The sequence below is a fragment of the Magnolia sinica genome, chromosome 5, assembly GCF_029962835.1.
Source record: "Magnolia sinica isolate HGM2019 chromosome 5, MsV1, whole genome shotgun sequence".
In the NCBI taxonomy this organism is placed as follows: domain Eukaryota; kingdom Viridiplantae; phylum Streptophyta; class Magnoliopsida; order Magnoliales; family Magnoliaceae; genus Magnolia; species Magnolia sinica.
Window position 1 is genome coordinate 95,133,567 of NC_080577.1, and position 22,349 is coordinate 95,155,915.

General features: G+C 38.5%; 1 protein-coding gene across 18 annotated transcripts; it reads left to right on the forward strand.

The window, feature by feature from the left end:
* Positions 1-9,754: 9,754 nt before the first annotated feature.
* On the forward strand, positions 9,755-16,589 carry LOC131246332 (alpha-mannosidase At3g26720-like). Of its 18 annotated transcripts, none has more exons than XR_009171323.1 (8): positions 10,365-11,120; positions 11,408-11,482; positions 11,592-11,713; positions 14,024-14,096; positions 15,075-15,140; positions 15,232-15,291; positions 15,439-15,510; positions 15,965-16,167. XR_009171323.1 is itself a non-coding variant. In XM_058246322.1 (8 exons), exons 2-8 carry the CDS (start codon positions 11,253-11,255, stop codon positions 15,989-15,991), a joined length of 468 nt encoding a protein of 155 aa, XP_058102305.1. In that variant the 5' UTR covers positions 10,365-11,120; positions 11,225-11,252; the 3' UTR covers positions 15,992-16,167. The 18 variants fall into 18 exon arrangements, 10 of the variants coding, with proteins under 10 accessions (XP_058102300.1, XP_058102305.1, XP_058102298.1 ...); XM_058246322.1 differs by lacking the exon at positions 14,024-14,096 and adding an exon at positions 11,225-11,298; XR_009171327.1 differs by lacking the exon at positions 15,232-15,291.
* Positions 16,590-22,349: the final 5,760 nt, after the last annotated feature.

The following is a 22,349-nucleotide window of genomic DNA, read 5'->3' on the forward strand; positions in this document are numbered from 1 at the left end:
TAGACGGCCTATATACTACAGGTATGGGCCTATTAATGAGCCCTAGGGAGAGTGACAATGCGGACATTTAACTAACATTGTACTTGCAATGTGGACGTCAAACCAACATTGTTCCGAAGGCATGGCCCACTACAATAATCAACACATGAACCATGGTAGAATCACGTTGTAATGGGCCTTATATAGATCTTGTTGGGCCTTGACCCAAGGGCTTAAATACATTAAATGGGCCTCAAACCATGGGCTCATATATCTCAAGTGGGCCTTAGTGGGCAGGCCACAAATACATTAAGCTGGGCCTAAACACACGATTCGTACATACTTCACAATAGGCCTCATAATATGGGCCCTATACAAATCAAGGTGGGCCTCAACAATGGGCCTTAAATTATCTCCAAAATAGTTGAACAGTTGGATGAAACACATGCATCATGATGGAGCCCACTCTAATGGAGTGTATGGTTTACAATACATACATAAGTGGGTCCCATGTGGGGCCTACCATAATGTTTATTTCCCATCCAACCCATTGATAAGGTCATTCAGATCGGGGTCCACAGTAGTGTTTATTTTCCAACCAACTGTTCATAAGGTCATGTGGACCAGGGTAGGGCCCACTGTAATATTTATTTATCATCCAATCTATTCATAAGGTCACGTGGGCCTGGATAGGGCCCACTGTAATATTTATTTTCTGTCCAAAATGGGCCCACTGTAATGTTTATTTTCCATACCACCTGTTGATAGGGTCGTGTGGACCAGGGGCCCACTGGAATGTTTATTTGCACCCAACCCGTTCACGGGGCCACGCGGTTAGGGAGGGGCCCACCGTAATGTTTATTTTTCATGTAACCTGTTGATGAGGTCACGTGGGCAGGGAGCCCACTGTGACGTTTATTTGATGTCCAACCTATTTATAAGGTCACCTGGACCTGGGGGTGGATGTGGGACCCACCGAAATGTGGTTTACAAATCCAGCCCACCCATTATATGTGTCCCACCTGGCTGACGGTCCAGACCAAATTTTAACAACATCCAAAACTCAGGTAGGCCCCACCAAGTGATTTTATATGTTTTGGCATGTCTTCACATGATTTTAAATGGTGTGGCCCACATGAGTTCCGTATAAGGCTGATTTTTGGGATGGACGGCTGGTCCATGGGGACCCATCAAATGCACGGTGCTGATGGGCAAAATGCATCAAGGTGGGGCCCACAGTTGGGCCACGAGAGCCCTGCCAGGCCGTCCGCCAGCCCAAGCAGCCGCAGGCACGCTGCCTGTGTCTTCTGACAGTAGCAGCACTGCTGCTGCATTGTAATTTTTTTTTTTTTTTTAAATACCGTTTTCTCACGGTTTTTCACAGGTGGGGCCCTCATCAGAAAAATTCACCCCGTTCATTGGCTTCCATATCTCAAGACCATCCAAATAAGCCTGATATGTAGCATATTTTTGGCGAATAAAAATATCAAAGCGGGTTTTAACGGTACACATTACTGTTTCCCATGGTATGGCCCGTATGATTATCAGATTGATCTCAACTTCCGGCTCAACGCCTAAAATGATCTGAGGAAGAGGATGGACGGCTTGGATTTGACTTATACATCAAGGTGGGGCTTGCATGAGAGGCCCACCACTTCTTTCTCTCTTTTTTTTTTAAAGTACACACCCATGCCAGTATACACACTCCATGACAGGCTTGCCCGTCCAGCGTCCAGTGACGCTGGATGGTGTGGATAAACACATGCACTGTGGTGGGTCCCACATGGATGTGGCCCACCAAATATATACATATAATATATATTATATTATATATATAATACATATTATATTATATATATTATATATATTATATAAAATATAACATATATATATATATATAAAAGATGCATTGGGCCCATCCAAACAGTGGATGGTGTGGATCATCACCTGCAATAGGGTGGGCCACACCGTCTGATGTAGATGGACGAGGTAGATATAACATATATTTGTGGGATCCACACCATCACAACGAAAGAGAGAGAGAGAGAGAGAGAGAGAGAGAGAGAGAGAAATATACGTTGAGATAGAGAGGAGGGACCCCGCCACTATGGGCCCTCCATTGATACAACACATACATCAAAATGTGTCCCACAACAAGTGGGCCCTAAAGATCAAGATTTCAACGGTGGATCACCCACCTTTAAGCCTCCTCCTTGCTCCATTGGCCTCAAATGCTCCTTGCCTTTGCCTTGGACGGTGGATGATGGGAGATTAATGGTGTGGATGAGAGCTGAGAGGGTGTAGATGGAAGACGAGAAGGTGGACCACACTTGGGAGGGAGAGAGAAGCTTGGACGTGTGAGGCTTGAGTTGCTTGGGAGATTTGAGAAATGAGAGAGAGAGAGAGAGAGATGATATGGATGGGTGAGGTGTGATGGGTGATGGGTTGGGTTAAAAATTTGTTAAAGTGGTATGGTTGAGGTTGAGATTTGGAAAAAGAGAAATGGTGAGGTGGAAAGAGAGTGGACTTTTGGAAAAACAGGGAATGGGTTGTTGTACTTGAGGTAAGGCTTGCACTTGACATTGATTGATGGGACATATCGTAGAGATTCCCTCAATAATCGCAACGCGCGGCGTTTCTTTGGAATAAACGCAGATCGACATCTTCTAGCCTGGGTATCGGTTCGGTGCGCACGTCACAGCTTTGGAACCGCGGCGATGGCGTGGTCGCCAAGATATAGGTTTCGGATCGAACTAACGTCGGTGTGCGGGACCTGACTTAGTATCGCGCGCAAACATCGGTTATGGTGCGAAGGTTGCCGGAATTTGACCGGAAGGACCGCGGAAGCTAACGGAACGGTACGGACTAGGACACGGGTCTTATATGCGCCCATAGCATGGATTGTAGGCCGCTTGGGCGCCTTCACCAGTGCGATGAAGAAAATTGTGCGTCTTAAGAACATAGATAAGACCTCACCTAGATACTTCTTGAATGTCTAATAAATCAATGTATAGCGGTAGATTTTTCCATTAATATTAACATAATTCTTTGAAATTTATTTTTTTGAGATCTTGTTTTCTTGCCGTAAGTTTCTTCATTATTTTTTGTATTATTTCTATATCATTGCAGAAACAAAATATAGCATGCTTTTTCTGATAGAAAACTAGGCTTCGTTATATGCTAAAGACAAAATACCAATAATCCAAATAAGTAGCCTCGATTTAATCCATAACGGAGCAAATACTGTATTAGAAAAGAGACTTCATAACCCATCTTAAAACGACTTTCCTCATTTTCATTGTCTATTCTGCCCATCATTCTCCCAACATTGTGGAAGGATGGAACCTTCCATTCAACCAAAAGTTCGTTAGGTGGCTTCCACTACACACACACACACACACACACACACACACACACACGCTTGTCCAAAGATCTCCTCCTTCATACGGTCTTTATCATCCACTTAGTGACCGCAAGTGGTTTAGTCAACGATCCACATTCATCAACATCAAATCCAATAATCATTAGGTTTGCAATTGCCACCCACCATACATCACACACATGTGCCAAACTTGCACAAATGGTGGGTCCCATGTTTGGATAAGCATACCAGGAAACCAGATCTATTGGATGATCTTAGCCATCACTATATTCAAGCCACGGATTTGGAGGACTATTATACTTATTAACTTCAATTTAGTGGCTATCAATTGGATAGTTAAGACCCTGTGATCAACACAATCCACGCATTGTCCTCTTATCATAGAAGCTACAATTTGGACAGTTTGGATTTACAAATTTTCTATGGCATTTCTCACTAATATAAATGAGATGTGCTTAGAGGAGGAATGACACTAGATAAGCCTGGCCCAAGCCTAACTATCTTCGGCCCTATTTGGGTGGTAATAGAGGTCCATTGGATGAGATGAGACTGCATTTTCTGGCCCAGTAACTAATTTGGGTGAGGGTCAGCTTCAGATGAACTCATGGACTAAACTTCCAATAGGGTGGCCCAGCCCAGTCTCTTGTAACTACACCAAGCTTCATTTGGCTAGCCCAGACGAACCTTGAACAGGCCCATTTTCGTCCCTATCTCTTTGTTTTCATTGTTACTGGCCTTCTCTGGAGCTCCAAGGATGTCTTCTTAACAATCAACTTGTTGAATTTTGGATTTGCTTGCTTGACAAAACAAAGGTATCATGTAAGTTCTCATGACAAACCTTTGCAGGGTACCGTTTGAGTTTTCAGTCAGTACAATGTTTCATTGTTCCAAACCGCAATATCACAGGCCCACCATTTGATGACCTATGCACCAAAATTTTTTGCGGTTCGAAGAATTGTAGCATTTCAATCGGTGACCTACAAATATATGGTAAGAAACAAATAGTGCAATGGTTAATAACCAATCCAAATGGCCCTTTGGTTATATAAACCGTGAAAATCATGGCCCAAACATCTAATGGGCCATGCATAAAAAATTATCTCCCGAATTGGAAGACTATTGTTGATGTCTTAAATTTGTCAATAAAGGGTTTGTTGATGCTATCGACAGACCACTCAATGCCATCGACAAGTGCTCTATGCCATTGGAAAAATTCAAAAAAACCATATTGGTTGTTGGAACGTTTTAGTGTTGTTACTTGATATCATTGAAGTAAGTTCGGTGCCATCGAATGATCCTCGATGGGTTTTCGTTACCATTGACTACAATAAATTAGACTTTTGCAACGATTTTTTTAGGAGCGAGTCAATTTCATTGCAAAAAGTCAATTTTTTATAAATATATTTCAAGTCATCGCAAAAAATAGATTATTTATAATGACAGTTGAAATCCTCGCTAATAGTTAACTTTTTTACGACAAGCTTCAATTATCATCGCAAAATTTGTTCGGAAAACTTGTCGCATGAGTTTTTCACAACAAGCTTAACCAGTTGTCGTTAATAGGCACTTTTTTGCGACAAATTAGGTGTCATAAAAAAAGAAATTTTACAATGACACATGTCACAAACAGTAGCTTTTGCGACAACTGGTTAAGCTCGTTGCGAAAATACAACATTAAAGTTTTTTCCACAGTTCTTTTGGCAACGACTAGTTAAACTCATTGTAAAAAAATACTGAATTATACTTTTTGGGACGAATGTTGTTTCATTGTGAAATGATAGAGTATCTGCAATAATATTTTAAATCATCGCAAATAGTCAACATTTTTGCAACGAGCTGCAATTATCGTCGCAAAATCTTTTTCCACGAATTTTTTTCGACTAAAACCTTTTGCGACAACTGTAGTTTCATTTTGAAGGGTTAGAGTATTTATAACAACATTATAAATCATCGCATATAGTCAACGTTTTAACGACGATATATAATTATTGTTACTAAAACGTTTCCCACCAATTTTTACGAATTGAGTGTCATCACAAAACATTATTTTTTGCAACGACATAAAAGTCACTGTAAATAGTTTGTTTTAGCGACGACTAGGTTAACTCGTTGCGACAAATACCAACTGAAACATTTTGCGACGAATGTAGTTTCATTGCGAAATGTTATAGTATTTGCAATAACATTGTAAATCATTGCAAATAGTCAACGTTTTTGCAAGAAGTTATAATTATCATTGCTAAAACGTTTCCTACCAATTTTTTCTGAAAAAATTAAATGGTGGGAAAGACGTTTCGTCATACGTTTCAATTGTCATCGCTAATGTCTACTTTATGCGACGAATTGAGTGTCGTCGCAAAACATTATTTTTTGCAACTACACAAAAGTCGCTGCAAATAGTTTATTTTAGCGACAACTAGGTTAACTCATTGCGACAAATATCAATTGAAACTTTTTGCGACGAATGTAGTTTCATTGCAAAATGTTAGAGTATTTGCAACAACATTATAAATCATCGCAAATAGTCAACGTTTTTGCGACGAGTTATAATTATCGTCGCTAAAATGTTTCTCACCAATTTTTTTTAGAAAAATTAAACGGTGGGAAAGACATTTCGCCACACATTTCATTACGAAAGGGTAGAGTATTTGCAATAACATCATAAATTATCTGCCTGTGTACTCTTATGAATAGTTTTCTTTCATCTGTCTGTGTGTTCATCAATTAAACAATAAAAACCAACATATATTTCCTCATTAAGTTCTTGATTGACGATCGAACAGTGCACATTACTGAGGATCACTCGATCGACTTCTTAATCAATAATTGAACGACACGAAATGTTGTTAAACATCTGATGAACTTCCAATTAATGATTAAACGGTACAAACCAATATAAATCTTATTATCAATTTCCCTATTGACGATAGAATGATGCATATCGACAATTGCTTGATCGACCTCCAATCAACAATCGAACGATAGAAAGTGTTGTTGACCATCCGATCAACCTCCAATCTTTTATCAAATGGTAAAAATCATCGTACATCACTTCATTAAGTCCCAAATCAATAATCGAATGTTACACATCACCGACAATCACAAGATCAACCTCCCAATCAATGATTGTACAACAGAAAGTGCTTTCGATCATTAGACCAACCTCCAATCATCAATTGAATGATGGAGGATGGTTGGATGGATGGATGTTTGAATAGTTGGATGGAATAGTTAGATGGATGGATAGATGAGATGGTTGGATGGATGGATCAATATGTGAATAGATGGGATGAATGGATCGATGAATGAGATAGTTGGGATGGATTGATGGGATGGATGGATGTTTGGATGGGATGGTTGGATGGTTGGATGGATGGATCTAATGATTGGATGGACGGATGGATAGATTGATTGATGGGATGGTTGGATGGGCGGATGATAGATTGATTGATGGGATGGATGAAATGGATGGATGTTTGAATGGGATGGATAGATGGTTGGATGGTTGGGATGGGTGGTTGTTTGGATGGATAGATGATATAGATGGATGGATGTTTTGATGATTGGATAAAATGAATGGATGGATGGGTTGGTTCGATGGATGGTTAGATGGATAGCTGGGATAGATGGATGAATGGATGGATGGGATGGTTAGATGGATATGGTGGTTGTATTGATAAATGACATGGATGGATGGATGGATGTTTTAATGATTAATGGGATGATCAGATGTATGAACGAGATGGTTGGATGTTGTATGGATGGATAGTATGGTTGGATGGATGTTTGGATGACTGCATATATAGATGGATGGAATGGTTTCATAGATGGATTGATGGATGTTTGGATGATTGTATGAGATGAATGGATGGTTGGATGGGGGATGCAATGGTTGGATGGGGGATGAGATGAATGAGGCTCTGATGGGCCACTAAGGGGCTAACAAGATATATGAATTCTATTCACACCGTCCATCCATTTATACATATCATTTTAGAGTATGACCCCGAAAATAACGAAGATCCAAGGCTCAAATGGACCACAAAGTGGGGATTAAATTCCTACCATTGAAAATTTCTTAGGGGCCATAAAAGTTTTTGATTAAGATGATATTTACTTTTTCACTTCATCCAGGTGTATATGACCATATCAACAGGTTGGATGGCTAATAAACAATATGGTGGACCCTAAAAAGGTTTCAATGGTGGCCATCCTTAGCACCATTTCCTCTGGCGTGGTCCACTTGATATGTAAATATGCATTTTTTTTAATCTACTATAATCTAAAATGATATGAAAAAAATGGATGGATAGTGTGGAGCCAATTCATACATCTCTCCGAATTGATGGACGGTGTGGATACAAAACATACATCATGGTAGAACCCATATAACTAGTGACGTCACTTCAATAAGAGTCTTGCGGAAACAGATTGGCTACTCCCCACCAGCCATTGGCTGGTGGTTGGTGCTCTGTGGGCCCCACCATGATGTATGTATTTCATCCATGTTGTCCATATATTTTTTCTATATCATTTTATGATATGAGACGAAAAAATAAGGTATATCCCAATCTAAAGTGGACCACATTACAGGAAACAGTGTTGAATGAATGTCGACCATTAAAATATTTTTAGGAGTCATAAAAGTTTTGGATCAAGCTGATCTTTGTTTATTTCCTTTCATCTGGGTCTCTATGACCTAATCAATAAATTGGATGTCAAATAAATAGTACAGTGTGCCTCGGCTGCATAGGAACCGAGGCTAAAAGTTTACTTTTTAGCCTCAGTTGCATAGGAACCGAGGTCAAAAGTCTACTTTTTAGCCTCGGTTGTATAAGAACCGAAGCTAAAAGTCCACTTTTTTGCCTCAGTTGCATGGGAACCGATGCTAAATGTCTATTTTGCAATTGTTGATATGACGGGACTTGATTTTTGGGCTAAACCGATTTTGTGCCCTACCATGGTTTAATTTTGCAGGTTGAAGATGTGTTCGGCATCGTGGCCACTAAATCAACGGCCCCTATAACCTCATTAAAGAATTTTGTCAGTTTGCAGTATAACTTGCCAGGTCTCTAGTTAGGGGTGGAAATGGGCTGGGCCCACCTAATGAGTCGCTGGACAAGATAATCATATGTCAAAAATTAGAACTTATGGTGCAAGTTTGGATTTTCGACTTGTATAAGTGGGGCCCATTGCTTAGTCATCAACTATGTTGATATGATGGAATCCACTATATATTGGCCATACCTATATCTCTAATGAATGGACTAGATCTTGTATCAATATACCAGGTCAACATATGTGGTGGCATGTGTGCATTATCATTATCATACACTACATGTGGGCTTGGCAAAGCTCTAATATGTTGAGTTTTTTAAGGTTGTACTTAATTTTTCAACACACAGCAAGTTAGTAATAACTTTTCGAGATCATTTGAGATCATCAACCAAAAAATGAATTATATCCAAAGTTCCAATGGACCACCTCAAAAACAGCGGTGGAGGTAATGATTTTCACCTCAAAAACTTGGTAGGCCCACGGTAACGTTTATTTAACATCCAATCTGTACATAAGGTCACATGCAGGTGTATGAAGCGGAAAAACAAATTTCATGTTGATCCAAAACTTCCGTGATCCCGAAAAGGTTTCAATGGTAGACGTCCAATCCCTTTCTGCTTGTCACAGTGTGGTCCATTTTATCTTTATAACTGTCTTATTTTTAGTCGCAAGCCTTAAGACTAGCTCTCCAGATGGATGGACGGTTTGGATATAACACATACATCATGATGGGACCCACAGAACTTGCCGACGTCAATACAGCAGCTATATAGCTGGTGTGTGGTACACCAGCCAATCACTATTGTTTTCACGTTGTGTGGACCATACAAGATTTAGTTAAATCTCATTTTTTGGTATTCATGATAAAACTATGTTGATAAATGAATGGACGGAATGGATGAAATAAATTGATCATGGTGGGGCCCACAGAGCCATTCTAGATCGAAAGCTCAATTTACCGTTTTCATTTTTTGTTTTTCACCGTGAGTTTTGTATTTAATGTAAAATAGTGGTGACTTATTCACTGCAATAGTGGCTAAGATATAGAGTTATCCAGACCATCCAAATAATCGGTCTAGTTGTAAATGGTTAGCATTTATGAATTTTTATTGTATAATACAATCTTAACCATCAGAAATTGTCCCATACATGTACGACCGTTAATAGAGTTTATGTTATTATTTAGTGAGATTTCAAAATTTTATCTTATTTGAAAGATGATTTCCAATTCCATCCCAAATCCATCGGCGCCCCTCTTTTTCCTCTTTCATCTTCCATCGAGAAATCCTCCATCGAGCGCCCAGATTCAAACGGCCCCTTAGATTTCTGCGATGGACGCGTCATAGACGCACCTCATCAATCCTTCAATAGCCATGAAGAAGATCTGATCTCTCTCTCTCTCTCTCTCTCTCTCTCTCTCTGGCAAACTTTCCTGGCAAAAGACACGAGTCCTGTAGGATTTCCGGCCTCTGTCACAGAAATCCGGCAGTTAGTCCTGCAAGACTCTTTCAGAAATCCAGCAGGGAGGAGAAGATACATTCGGCCCGATACGCGTCCCATCCGACAAGTTCGTCTCTCTCTCTCTCTCTCTCTCTCTCTCTCTCTCTCTCTCTCTCTCGATTGAAGTTTTCATCTACTTTTTTAGAGCGATTATATGGCTATTGAGAGAGTGCAAATATTTAAATTAGATGAATGGTCTTGATCTTTAAATTAGATCCATCCAACGGTGTGAACTGGTCCTGGATAATCACATTGGTGAATGATAGTAGCAATCCACTACTAGGTCAGTAATTTGGACGGTCTGCATCACCCTTACAACTATGTAATGTGAATGGTGCACAAGTCACCATCATTTTAATGGCAGATGAGTGGATCATAGGAACCGAGAACAGGGTGCAACCGAATTATGGAGAGTCTAGGGCAAAAATTCTGCCCTCATATAGGGCGTGATGAGCAGCATGGTCCCATTTTTGTGGCGGGTAATCAACATAGTAAGGATCACATTGTTCTTGGATCATAGATTAGATGCAGCATCCACAAGTAGTGTTACACCTTTAACAGGGGCCAAATTGAATGGCTAGGATTATCTGAATGGGAGATTTTGATGCAGCTCTCATCCACCATGGGGCTCAACCATACAAATAGTTCCAATGGCAAGATTGGAACCCATGTACAATTAATCAACTCAAAACGGATGCTAGAGACCCAGCCTCATATTTTCTTGACCAGCAAATTATATGGTAGACAAATTGAAACATTGTTGATGGTCTAAATTTGATAAATAAATGTCAACCAATGACACATTACGACCATCCAAAAATCTGATTTTGAGCATTCGGCCAAGGTGAAAATTCGAGGCCCTCCATTTCTATTGGATTGAGATAAATGTAAAAGCATGAGCAGTGGCTGTGTGACTGGGCACTACTGGATCAAGCAACCCTGCATCAACTTCTTCTGAAAAGTTTAAGACCTGAAGTGTTCAGCATGACAGTAACAAAGGCATTAGCAGGACATACTATTAAAAACCAGATAAGTTTTTATTTTTCTTTTTGGTAGCATTTGAGTGTCTAATTACCTGCTTGCCTTCTTCTTCTTCTTCTTCTATTTTTTTTGTTTCTTTAATTTGTAATTATCCTTGACTGTTTTAGATCAACAAGGGACGTCCCCATATTCAAGGAACGGTTTCATCATGACAATGACGGTAAGCTTAACTCTAAATATCACCTTTATAATCAAAATTTGTGCTCTTTATTGTACCGTGGTTGTATGTGTTGTGTTCTTTAATTTGATCATTAAGTGATGTAGTTGCTGGGATGACCTGTAAAAAGCCTGAATGAGGGCCAATGAAGAGAGCTTGTTTGATATCTTGGGGACCAAATGTTTGTAGATTTGATCATTTCCCAGCAGTTACAATCTCTGTATAACCATAAGAAATGTGGCGATCTCCAAGAGTGATGCAGCTTATGGGATTTGGCTCGTCTGTTTTAGGTTCTTGGTTTCGTATGTCCAACATTTCCTACCCAGAAATATCAGATTCTCAAAAAGCAGTTGAAGAACTTCGCAGTAATTAAATTTCTTTATAACCCCCTTAGTATTGAGTATTCTTTCATGTCCAAATTTGCAGGTTGCATACTTTGTATAATGTATACTGATTATATGTCTGTTTTAACAGTGGCAGAGTATTTCCGTTCTTTGGAATTCACAAAAGAGCCATCCAAAACTGATATAAGGGAGGTTCTAGATTTGCTTACTGTCTCTGAGCTACGTGAAATTTCAACTCTGGTGCTTTCAAAGGTTTGTGAGTTTAGATCAGCTTACTTAGACTGCATATATCATCTTGTTGAAAATCTTTGATATTATGAAAATATCCTTCTTGTAAACAATTCAAATAAAAAATGAACATACCCTTCTCTGAAGGGAAGACAGTCAGACACACTGACTTTTGCTGCTCTATCAAAGACACAGGTTGTAATGGTTGTCACGGCTTTTTTTTTCAAAAAAATCTGTTTCGGCCCCCATTACAAACCATTTTTTCTGCAATGACTGTTTTGGCCCTGTAACGTGTAATGGTTACCACCATTACCATTACTAACTGTTTTGGCATACCATGAATCAATGTCTCCTACTCACTAACCTCTCTACTTAGTATCACTTAATTCTAGTTTTGTTCTCCTTTTTTTTTTCCCTTTCTTGTGGATTAGTTTGAGGGCTGTTGAATTGTATCGATTCCTCTAATGAATCTCCTCCTTTTTTATTTTTAAAAACTCTTTTGCTGCTTCCGAAAGGCATCCATTGTGCAAAAAAAAGAGGAACTTGTTAGATGGCTATTTGCAGCATATGAAGATGAAATATGGTATTTGAGGGGTTTGCTTTTGGCCTCTTGTTATTTATGTCAAAGCCTTGCATACACTTTTATTGAGTTCGTGACCTTCCATTCTTTTTTGTTTAACTATTGAATATGCAGCCCGTCACTACCAAACATGGTTGCATTTGCACATGTGAAGAATCCATTTCATCAATTGGACAGTCCATTTGGCGCGATCCACTCTTCATATATGTTTCTTGAAAATATCATACTTATCAGATTATCTAAACTGCACCTTCGGTTGCTTAAAAAAATGGATGGATAAGATAAGATTATTTATGAGGATAGGCCCACTGATGGATATTTAGGATCTTCCAACTGCTGCATTTATTATTATTTTGTGCAGCAGTGGAAGAAGTTTGGACACGCAACCCCATGGACAGTCCCGTGAAATGGATGCCAAAAGAGTACAAATGCAAATAGGTGCATGTCAAGCTTTCTATACACTTATCAGCTACCACACATGCATGCCTACATGCGCAAGTTGACATGGATGCATGCATACATGGGCATGATTAATCTTTTTAACTCTGCAATTTAAACGTGCTTTTGGATTAGTACTGTTGCAACTTGGGTTCGGTTTGACCTAACTGTCGGGTCCAACCAAGTTCATGTCAAGTTGTACAGTTGGGTTGTCAAGGTAATTTGAATTGGAAAATCGTGTTGGGTTAGTGAGATTGGGAATAATCACATGTATTTGACTTTGGTGGGGTCAAGTAAAGTTGGGTTGGGATTTGGGGTGGTTGATCATCTTAGGTTAGAATTTAGGGTGGGGTCAGGTTGAGAGTGTTATGATCTTGATGTTGACATTCAACCTGACTCAAACCTACTGGTGGACACCAAAGAAAAACTATTCTGAAGCCTATTCATAAAAGCCTGTATTTACGATAGTTCAATGCACCGTGACATTCACCGTGACATTGGCGTGCATACATGCATGTACGGGCCTGTCTGCTAAACATCAAACACCACAAAAAATAAAAATCAAAAAAATAAAAACACTCAGATCTTTTTAGTCAATTGATGACATGTGGTGCAAACCTGGACACACGAATTTAGAGTTTTATGTATCCATGTTACTAGGCCACGTCACAGTCGTTGAGAAGGCAGAGGATTAGTTGAGACCCAGGATCCACCGAGGTGGGTAGGACCCCCAACTGTGGGGCTCACATTGATTTATGTGCCTTAAATCCTGTTTTCCCTAGTTTTCTGCCTGGAGTTGTGTTTGGTTTGTTTCAGATATTAACTGAAATCATATCTAGCTTTGCATTATGTCTGCTGCTGAAAGGGGCAACTTCCAGATGTATCTGTAATGATTGCAATCATATCGAGGTTTATGTTCTTTTGGATAGTATTGACTCTATGGATCATTTAAAATAGGGATTTTCATAAATTAGTACCTCACTAATTGGATTTTTGCATTCCATTACATCCGTGTTGGCAACATAACCTGGCTCCTGGAGAACGATGAAGTTCTTTGTGATCTTGTTTCAATTGGTACTTCCGACCCACATGGCATCTGTTATGTTGAGGTGACCATAGAATTATATGGTGTTGGATCTTTATTTCAGGAAACTCCTTTGTTGGAATATAGTTGTAGAAAGTGTACAAAATGGTGAAAACACCTCTAATGTAAAATTTTAAAAATCTACTAGGTGAAAGCATGACCAATATCATTGTGTCCAATGAGCTGCAGAAAAGTTGCAATGCATGCTAACAGTCTCGTTTCATAATGGCAGCTTGCTTGGGAACACCAATCTGTCGGGAACTATTCCGAATCTCAGCCCATTAAGGAGGCTGGATAGATTGTAAGTTTGTGGGGTTTCTCCATTTTCTTTGTTTGATCGTTGTGCTTATTTTCTGATTTTATGTTATCTTTTCTTCAAGGCATTTTCAGGAATTAGAATTCTTCTTAAACCAACACTTGAGGATTGCCTTCTCATGTGTACAAGAACTGCCCCTCTGACATCTCTCACATTCCATGAGGAAATCTCTAGACAGACATTCTCTTCAAAACCTCGTAGAAAGCAATGAAAATATACTTAAAGTTCTTAACACATGGTAGAAATTTTGACAATTGTTGTACACCTGAAGACAATGGGTAGGTTGTTAAAGCAGACAATCAGAGGGAAATCACATCTGAAAGATGGTAAGATCTTACTGGTGTGCATGCATTCATGTAGACACAAGTTCTTAACACATGGTAGAAATTCTGACAATTATCGTACTTAGTATTCAAAACTGAATTTTTCTGACAGGGTTTTGAAACCATTAGGATCCTTTTAGATGCCACCTTGAAATGTAGATTAATCACATGTATGAGGAGTGCAGGCTGCCTGTGGCCCAATCATGTGAAGAACTTGGAGAATTCGTTCACCCCAAGATACATGACTATCTCATTTTATCCATTGTGGCCCAATCATGTGGAGAACTTTCTTGAACTATATGCAGGGTAATGCTTCAATTGTAAACAGGAAATGCTCTTGTTAAAAAAAATAAGAGTTTAATCATTAAAGGGGAGTGGCAGAGTCATTTGTGTGCGCCCAACCCATTCTTAGTGTGACAGCAGAATTCTGTACAATTGTCCAGCTTTCACGTATAATGGTGCTGCTCGTGGAAAAGGACTGACTTCACCAAATTAACTCAATTGAGTTTTGTTAGAATATTTCTTAATAGTTAATCTAATCCATTACTGGATTACTATTTCAGTTTTAATATGTTGCTGGTAATCAAACTAGACGAACACAAAATTCCATAGAGAGGCCTAGGGTTACTGTTGCAATGCATCAGGTCGATATACCTATACAGCAAAGCTATCTGTGGTATGGTTCAAGCATTGGAGACAAGGATCCACAGGTATGACGTTTCTATGCTTAGGATTAGCACTGTTACGGAATTCAACTACTTGTGGTAACTGTTTATTGTCATGTGTGGGCTAAGTTTCAAGGCCTCTGGCACATACATATTTCGACCGGATGGCGCTCTTCAAACAGTTGCTTCAAGATCGGTAATCCAGTTGGTTTCCAGTTTCTTGTTCATCGTAAATTGCTGAATAATGACTTGAGAAAATTGAAACCATTAAAAAGCAGTGTTGGTTAGCTTGTTTGTGGTTTTAAGGTTACTAAACCTTGAATGTAATATCATTCGACTGTAGGTACCCTTGAAGATTGTGCGAGGACCTCTAGTTGATTTAGTTCATCAACAATTCAATCTGTGGATTTATCAGGTCCTCTACCTCTTATTCACTTATCAAATGGCCATTTCATCAAGATTAATTTATAATGTAGCTTAATAGGATTCTTTATTCAAAAACATCTCGTGTTTTAGAGTCACAAAAATTTATCTCTGTCTATTTAAATAATTTAGAAATCATTTCATTATACTGTTCCTTTAGAGACCTCTAAACCCGAAATGATGGTGAATAGAAACATCTAACACAATCATTTCTTTGAGTCCCAAGTCAACGCATAATATGATGGAAGAATCAACTAAGTAATTTTACATATAGTAGCAAGGGATGCAAGAGAATGTGCAGTAGAGCCACCTTCAAAACATACAGGACCATGAAAATATATTTATAAGATACTAGGACTTTTGATGAGACTACAACAGAATAAATATAGATATAGTAATGTTTTTCAGTCATTGTTTCTCATGGTTTGCTTTTCAAATGTTTGCAGCTTTTTTTGATACACTGGTCATGTTGAATTGTGTTGGAAGATATCAACAACGATATAGAACTGAGAGATGTTTGCTTTAGCTACCCTGCGAGACCCAACATTCATGTATTTTCTGGGTTCTCATTGCATGTTCCAAGCGGCATAACTGTGGATTTAGTTGGAGAGAGCGGCAGTGGGAAGTCGACAGTGATGAGCCTGGTGAAGTGCTCATAGATGGCATCAACTTGAAGAAGCTGCAGTTTGTTAGCCAAGAGCTCATCTTATTCACAACTACTATAAAGGAGAATATCGCATATGGTAAGGCGGGTGCTACATTGGAAGAAATTAGAACAGTAACTGAGATTGCTAATGCTAGAAGGTTTAGAGACAAGATGCCACATTTCACTTGCTTGTACTTTTTTTTTTTTTTTTTTGTAAATTCATGCTACTCTCAGAAAGATGTTGTGTGTGGAAGGCTAGGAAAGGAAGATATTTGTAGTTTTCTTGGTAAATTAATTGTTTTGTTGATATTATGCTGATTATTGTCTTGACGAATGTTAAATGGGTGAAATATGCACAGGTTCAATCATTCAAAACTGAATTTAGCCTCACTTGATGCTAACAAAGGTTTTTGCGACGACTTTATGGTTTCTTTAGTAATAAGTGGACTTATCGCAAAACGTCTTTATTCGCGACGAGTTTTATGTTTAACGATGTTTTATGATATGTAATGGCGACGTGTAAATTTGCCGCAAATAAGCTATATTTAGTGACAATTTATTAGGTCGTCGCAAATAATTAGTATTTGCAATAAAATTGGCAACAAGCAATACTCATCACAAAAAAGCTTTTGTGACAAGTGTGAGGTTATTAGCGACGATAAGGACTTGTCACAAAACGTCTTTATTCGCAACGACTTTCATATTTAGCAACGTTTTACGATATGCAATGGCGACGTGTAAAATCGTTACAAATAAGCTATATTAAGCGACGATTTATTAAGTCGTCGCAAATAATTATTATTGGCGACGAGCCACAATCGCCGCAAAAAAATTTTTGTGATAAATTTGCGTTTGTTAGTGATGACGATGACTCGTCGCAAAACATTTTTATTCGCGACGAGTTTCATATTTATCGACGTTTTACGATATGCAATGGGGACGTGTTAACTTGTCGCTAATTAACTATATTTTGTGACAAGATAGTAGTAGGTCGTTGCAAATAATTGAGTTATTAGCGACGGGTTGTTTGTTAGCGACGACGAGGACTCATCGCAAAACGTCTTTATTCATGACGAGTCCCGTATTTAGAAACGTTTTACGATATGCAATGGCGACGTGTCAATTCATTGCTAATTAACTAGATTTTGCAATAAGTTAGTAGGTCGTCACAAATAATTGAGTTATTGATGACAGATTGTTGTTTTTGTCGCTAAATAGAATTTGTGACACCGTATTTGCAATAAACGTGACAACGAGCAACACTTGTCACTAAAAGTTTTTAGCGACGAGTTTGGAGTTTATAGTGACGAGTTGACTTGTCACGAAAAGACTGAATCATTGTAGTTTGTTAAGTGTCAAATTTGTTTGTTATTCCGGTTATGATAGTATATATATCATGTGTAATCAAAATTAGGGAATAGAAGGGGTGTTCTAGGACTTTTTAATTCGTTCCTAAAGATGATCAAGAGCATAACATGGGCCTGTGAAGTATATTCGAGGCTTGTTTGAATTGGTAATACTCTATCACTTGTAATTTTTATTTTTATAGTATATTACTTGTTGCCTTGCGCTGTGGTTTTTTTTTTTTTGCAAGAGTTTTTTTTATGTAAAATTCAGATTGTTTTTATCCGGACTTGGTTGTGCGATTGTCAGTGATTCTTCTCTGGGTGCTTTTGCAGTTCCCCAACAAAGAATTGGTGCACTTGGATTGATAGGTAGCAAATAGATAATTGAGAAAGAAAATAGAGCAATGGTCAACATTCAAGTAGGTCTCATAGTTCAATGTTCAATGGTCTAAAGCATTGATATGATGGTCCCATTTTGTACAAGCAGGGCTCATGGTTCAGTAGTGGTCCATAAATTTGATACCATGGCCCATGCACCAAAAATCACCTCGCTTGGAAGAACTGTAACCCTTCAAAGCTAGTTGGCAAATAGAGAAAGAAAGAAAAGCCAGATATTCTGGAGATGAGATTTCCCGTGCATTGAAATTAAATCTCTGGTGTTTCATACCGTATCAACTGTTTGGATAACTGAAAATGCATCCCACTTGTGCAACTTGAGAACCCGAAGCTACAGTCAAACTCTCACCCCGAGCATCATATCACTCTGCAAGGCGACGAGGTTTATTTACTATGGCTGTTGTCATGCTGATATTTTTGCAACTTCAAAGTCTTTTACCACATAAATTCATTACTACTATTGTTGGCTTTTACTCAAAAATCCTAACATGAGTCACATCGGATACATCATCAACGATTGAAAATCAGTTCACGTGAATTCTATACATCGTCATTGGAATGAAGTCGTATTACATGCCGATGCAGCCAAATCATGTATGAAACCAAAATGTATTGGTTTTGAACGACAGTTAAACCCTTTCGGTTGATCATGATGGATGAAATGATGTGCACATGATGAAATGATTCTTCTAAATGATGATGAGTGTCGTTGCTAGTTCTATTTATTATATGTAATCATAAAGTATATTGAAGTAGATGGTCATTTTATCAAGAAATTTAATTATTTGCTCGAGAAATTTTCTATATTAAACATCCCATCAAATGACAAATTAGCTCGTGATGCATGAAATTTATAATCACCGGTATCCACCTTCACTAAATGGATGACGTCAATACCGGTATCAGGTCTAGATTAATACTAATGCTAGGGAGGTGAAAAGGTAATAGGTCAAGATTAATAGTAATCTCTTTCATTATAAATATTCTTTGGGACCAAGATACTTCGGAAGGAAAAATGACCAAAATCCCCTTAAGTTTTGCTGGCAGTGGCTAAAACATCCTTCTTTTTTTCTTTTTCTAGTTTCTTACCATAAAAAATCCCTTTAACCCAAAAAGATAACCCAGTAAGGTCTAATCCTGTATGGTTTTACGGAGATTTTCACTTTTTTTTTTTTTTTTTCCTTAACATGTGTTTGGTTCCACTAAATTTTGTGAAATATCATGAAATTTTGCACAAAATTAGAATGATTAATCATTCTATATCATGATTTTGGTGCAACCAAACACACCCAAGTTTTAGAAAACAAAATCAATAAACCCTCTGTACCTCCTGAGGAAAAGTATCAAATAGGGTAATCTAGACCAATGATCCAATGGGCATTCATTTGGATGGGCCATGAGTGAAAAGTTGCAGCCATGGGTCTATCTTAACCATCAGAACCTATAAAGGCAATTTAAAATGATAGAATTCCACTTACAATAGGTATAAAAGTGTCATCGATTGGACAATCTTGTTCATTTGGGTTTGTCATGGCTAAGCAGACACATGAGCATAAATGCCCCACCTTCCACCACAGATTGGATTTGCCTATTCAATAATTCAATGATGGTATTGACTCTGAGAGAGAAAAAAAATAAAATAAAAAAATCTCTGTAATTATTTATTGAGGAATTATATGATACTTGCACAATAATATACACTGACTTTTCAATTCTGATCAGTATGGCCTATGTTTGGTGATCCAGACCATTGGTGTCTTCTATCCTAAGGTTGATGGACCATGCATGGAAATTTTCGTTCATATCACAATATCAATCTTTTGATATATGGTCTAGAGATGGACGGTTAAGAATAGAAACACAACAAAATTCTACGTTGGACTGATACAGGTCTTGATAGTGTCGTTGCAATGATCATACAATCTAGGAGATTGGGGAATCTTCCATCCACGGTGGGCCTTCACATACCCACGGTCTGAACTACTAAACCGTGGGCCCCACTTATTGGAATCGAAGGCTCGTGTTTACTTGCAAAGATGAGATCATTGAAGACCAATACATATCACGCATGTGCCTTGTATTCGTGGGCAAGCAAGAGTAGACTACCAAGCAACTTTGCCAGCATATGCATGCATGTGCATTTGATATGATGCGTTGAGAGAGAGAGAGAGAGAGAGAGAGAGAGAGAGAGACAGAGAGAGAGAGATTGTAGAGTATTTAATGGTCAGATTATTCAATGGTCACTAACCCATCATCTTAACATCATACCCATGATTTGGGGCATGATTTGGGGCGTCGATTATAAGTGAGCCACCCCCACAAAAGCTTTTTAGGGGAGCAAGCGCTCCTTAGGACCATGGGATTATGAGAGAGAGAGAGAAAGAGAGAGAGAGCCACCCCCACAAAAGCTTTTTAGGGGGGCAAGTGCTCCTTAAGACCATGGGATTATGAGAGAGAGAGAGAGAGAGAGAGAGAGAGAGAGAGAGAGAGAGAGAGATTGTAGATTATTCAATGGTCACTATAACTCATCATACCCATGATTTGGGGTGTTGATTATAAGTGGGCCACCCCCACAAAAGCTTTTGAGGGGGGCAAGCGCTCCTTAATGAAAGACCATGGGATTATAACAGTCACATAAAGACAAAACGTAGTTATACCTGCTCGATTCTCAAATCTCTATCCTAGTTTTATAGGCCTTGTAATTGCGCTACTTTTCTACTTAACTAGAGTTAAGAGGTTTCTATGCTTTTCCATTTCTCACCATCTTTCATTTGTCCCATCTACTCACACATACATGCACCCTCGTGTATGATCATAGGCCACTAGCTACATAAAAGCTAACATTTTTGCAATTTTTTCCCCGAAGAAAAGTCTCAAAACCAGATACTAGAACCAACCAAACCGACAATCAAAACAAACCCACATGGGAGTTGCTATTTGATCAGAAGCTGTGATTTTAGATGAGTAAGACTTTTTAGTGAATCATTACTGAATAAAAAACTTACAATGTCCCATATTGAGGAATTAACCGTCCGGCGCACACACAACTAATATGCAATTTATGCAATTATTGACAACCGTCGAGTTTGCAAATGGTGGAAATTCTGTTGAAGACGCATTTGGATACACAGGCGAGTCTTGTGAGGAATGATCATTTCAAGCAATAGTAAAAACTAAGTAAGCAGCAAGGAAAATTTCTCACCGACTTGAAAGTACTCCAACCACAATTTAGAGCCAAATCCCTAGCATTAAATGCTAAAGAAGATAATTTCAATTGAACCATCTTTCACTTTATTGCAAATCAAATCAATAGTGCAGCCAAACAGACCTTTAAATGACTAAACACACATTCAACTTATTTCACCAAGGCAGATCCTTACTCTTGCTCGGGTCGTAAACTCTCGGGAGTTTCAACACCCGGTCAAGGGTTCGAGTATCCATAGGTGGTGAAATTCCACTAGTGTGAGTGTGTGGGATGTGTTTTAAAAATAAATAAATTAATTAATTTTTTTAAAAAAAACCCTTATTTCACTAAGTGAGCGTTTGGATGGCAAGTTACTTAAGGTAAGTTACTTATGCCTTAAGACACTTATCTTGGTTTCTAGTTATTAAATTAAAGTAATTAAATAATTTTAAGCCAAAAAGGAATTTATAATTGATCTTAAACCAAACTTACTTATTTATTGTTGTAAGTAGAAAAAGTTACTTATTTTGTGGTATCCAAAGGGTCGTTAATTAGTTAAGATCTGTTCATGCCCTCTGCATAGGTTTTTCCGTGCTAAAGTAGCGTTTTCTTCTGCACTAATGCAATTAATGCAGAGAAAAGCAATGCTTTAGTGCACAAATCCTACATGGAGCACGTGGGACCCATCAAAATCAAGATTAGACTTAATCTTGATTGTGCAAGATCCTGACCCAAACAGACCTTCGATTTTGAATGAAAATAAATGGTGAAGAAATATGATCCACCAGATTAATTTCTTGTTGGAAATGATTGCACGCTAACCAAACTAGACCATATCTTAGTCATGGATATGCCTATCACTTTCCAAAGGTGTGGCCCACTGATGGAATCATCAACCTAATCACCTAAAAAGATATACCAATATGCAACATTTTCAAATGATATAGCTGTTATAGCTAGTAAACAACGACTTTATCCATGGACTGAGTATGAGGTAGACATGTATGTATACAATAGCAAGCAACAAACGTGCCACGTCATCACACTAGCCTGTCTTTTTAGTGCCCTTATGTCACCTAATCGGTGATTTTTATATTAGAGAAGGCATCTTTCCTCACTTGCAGCATATGATATAAAATTCAGCTCCTTTCAAGGCACATAAAATACAAAACCGACACTTGCATGAATAATTCATGGATACACGCATTAACACGTGTGGATATAGAAACCCATGTATAGTTTCAGCCGTCTAAGTGGGG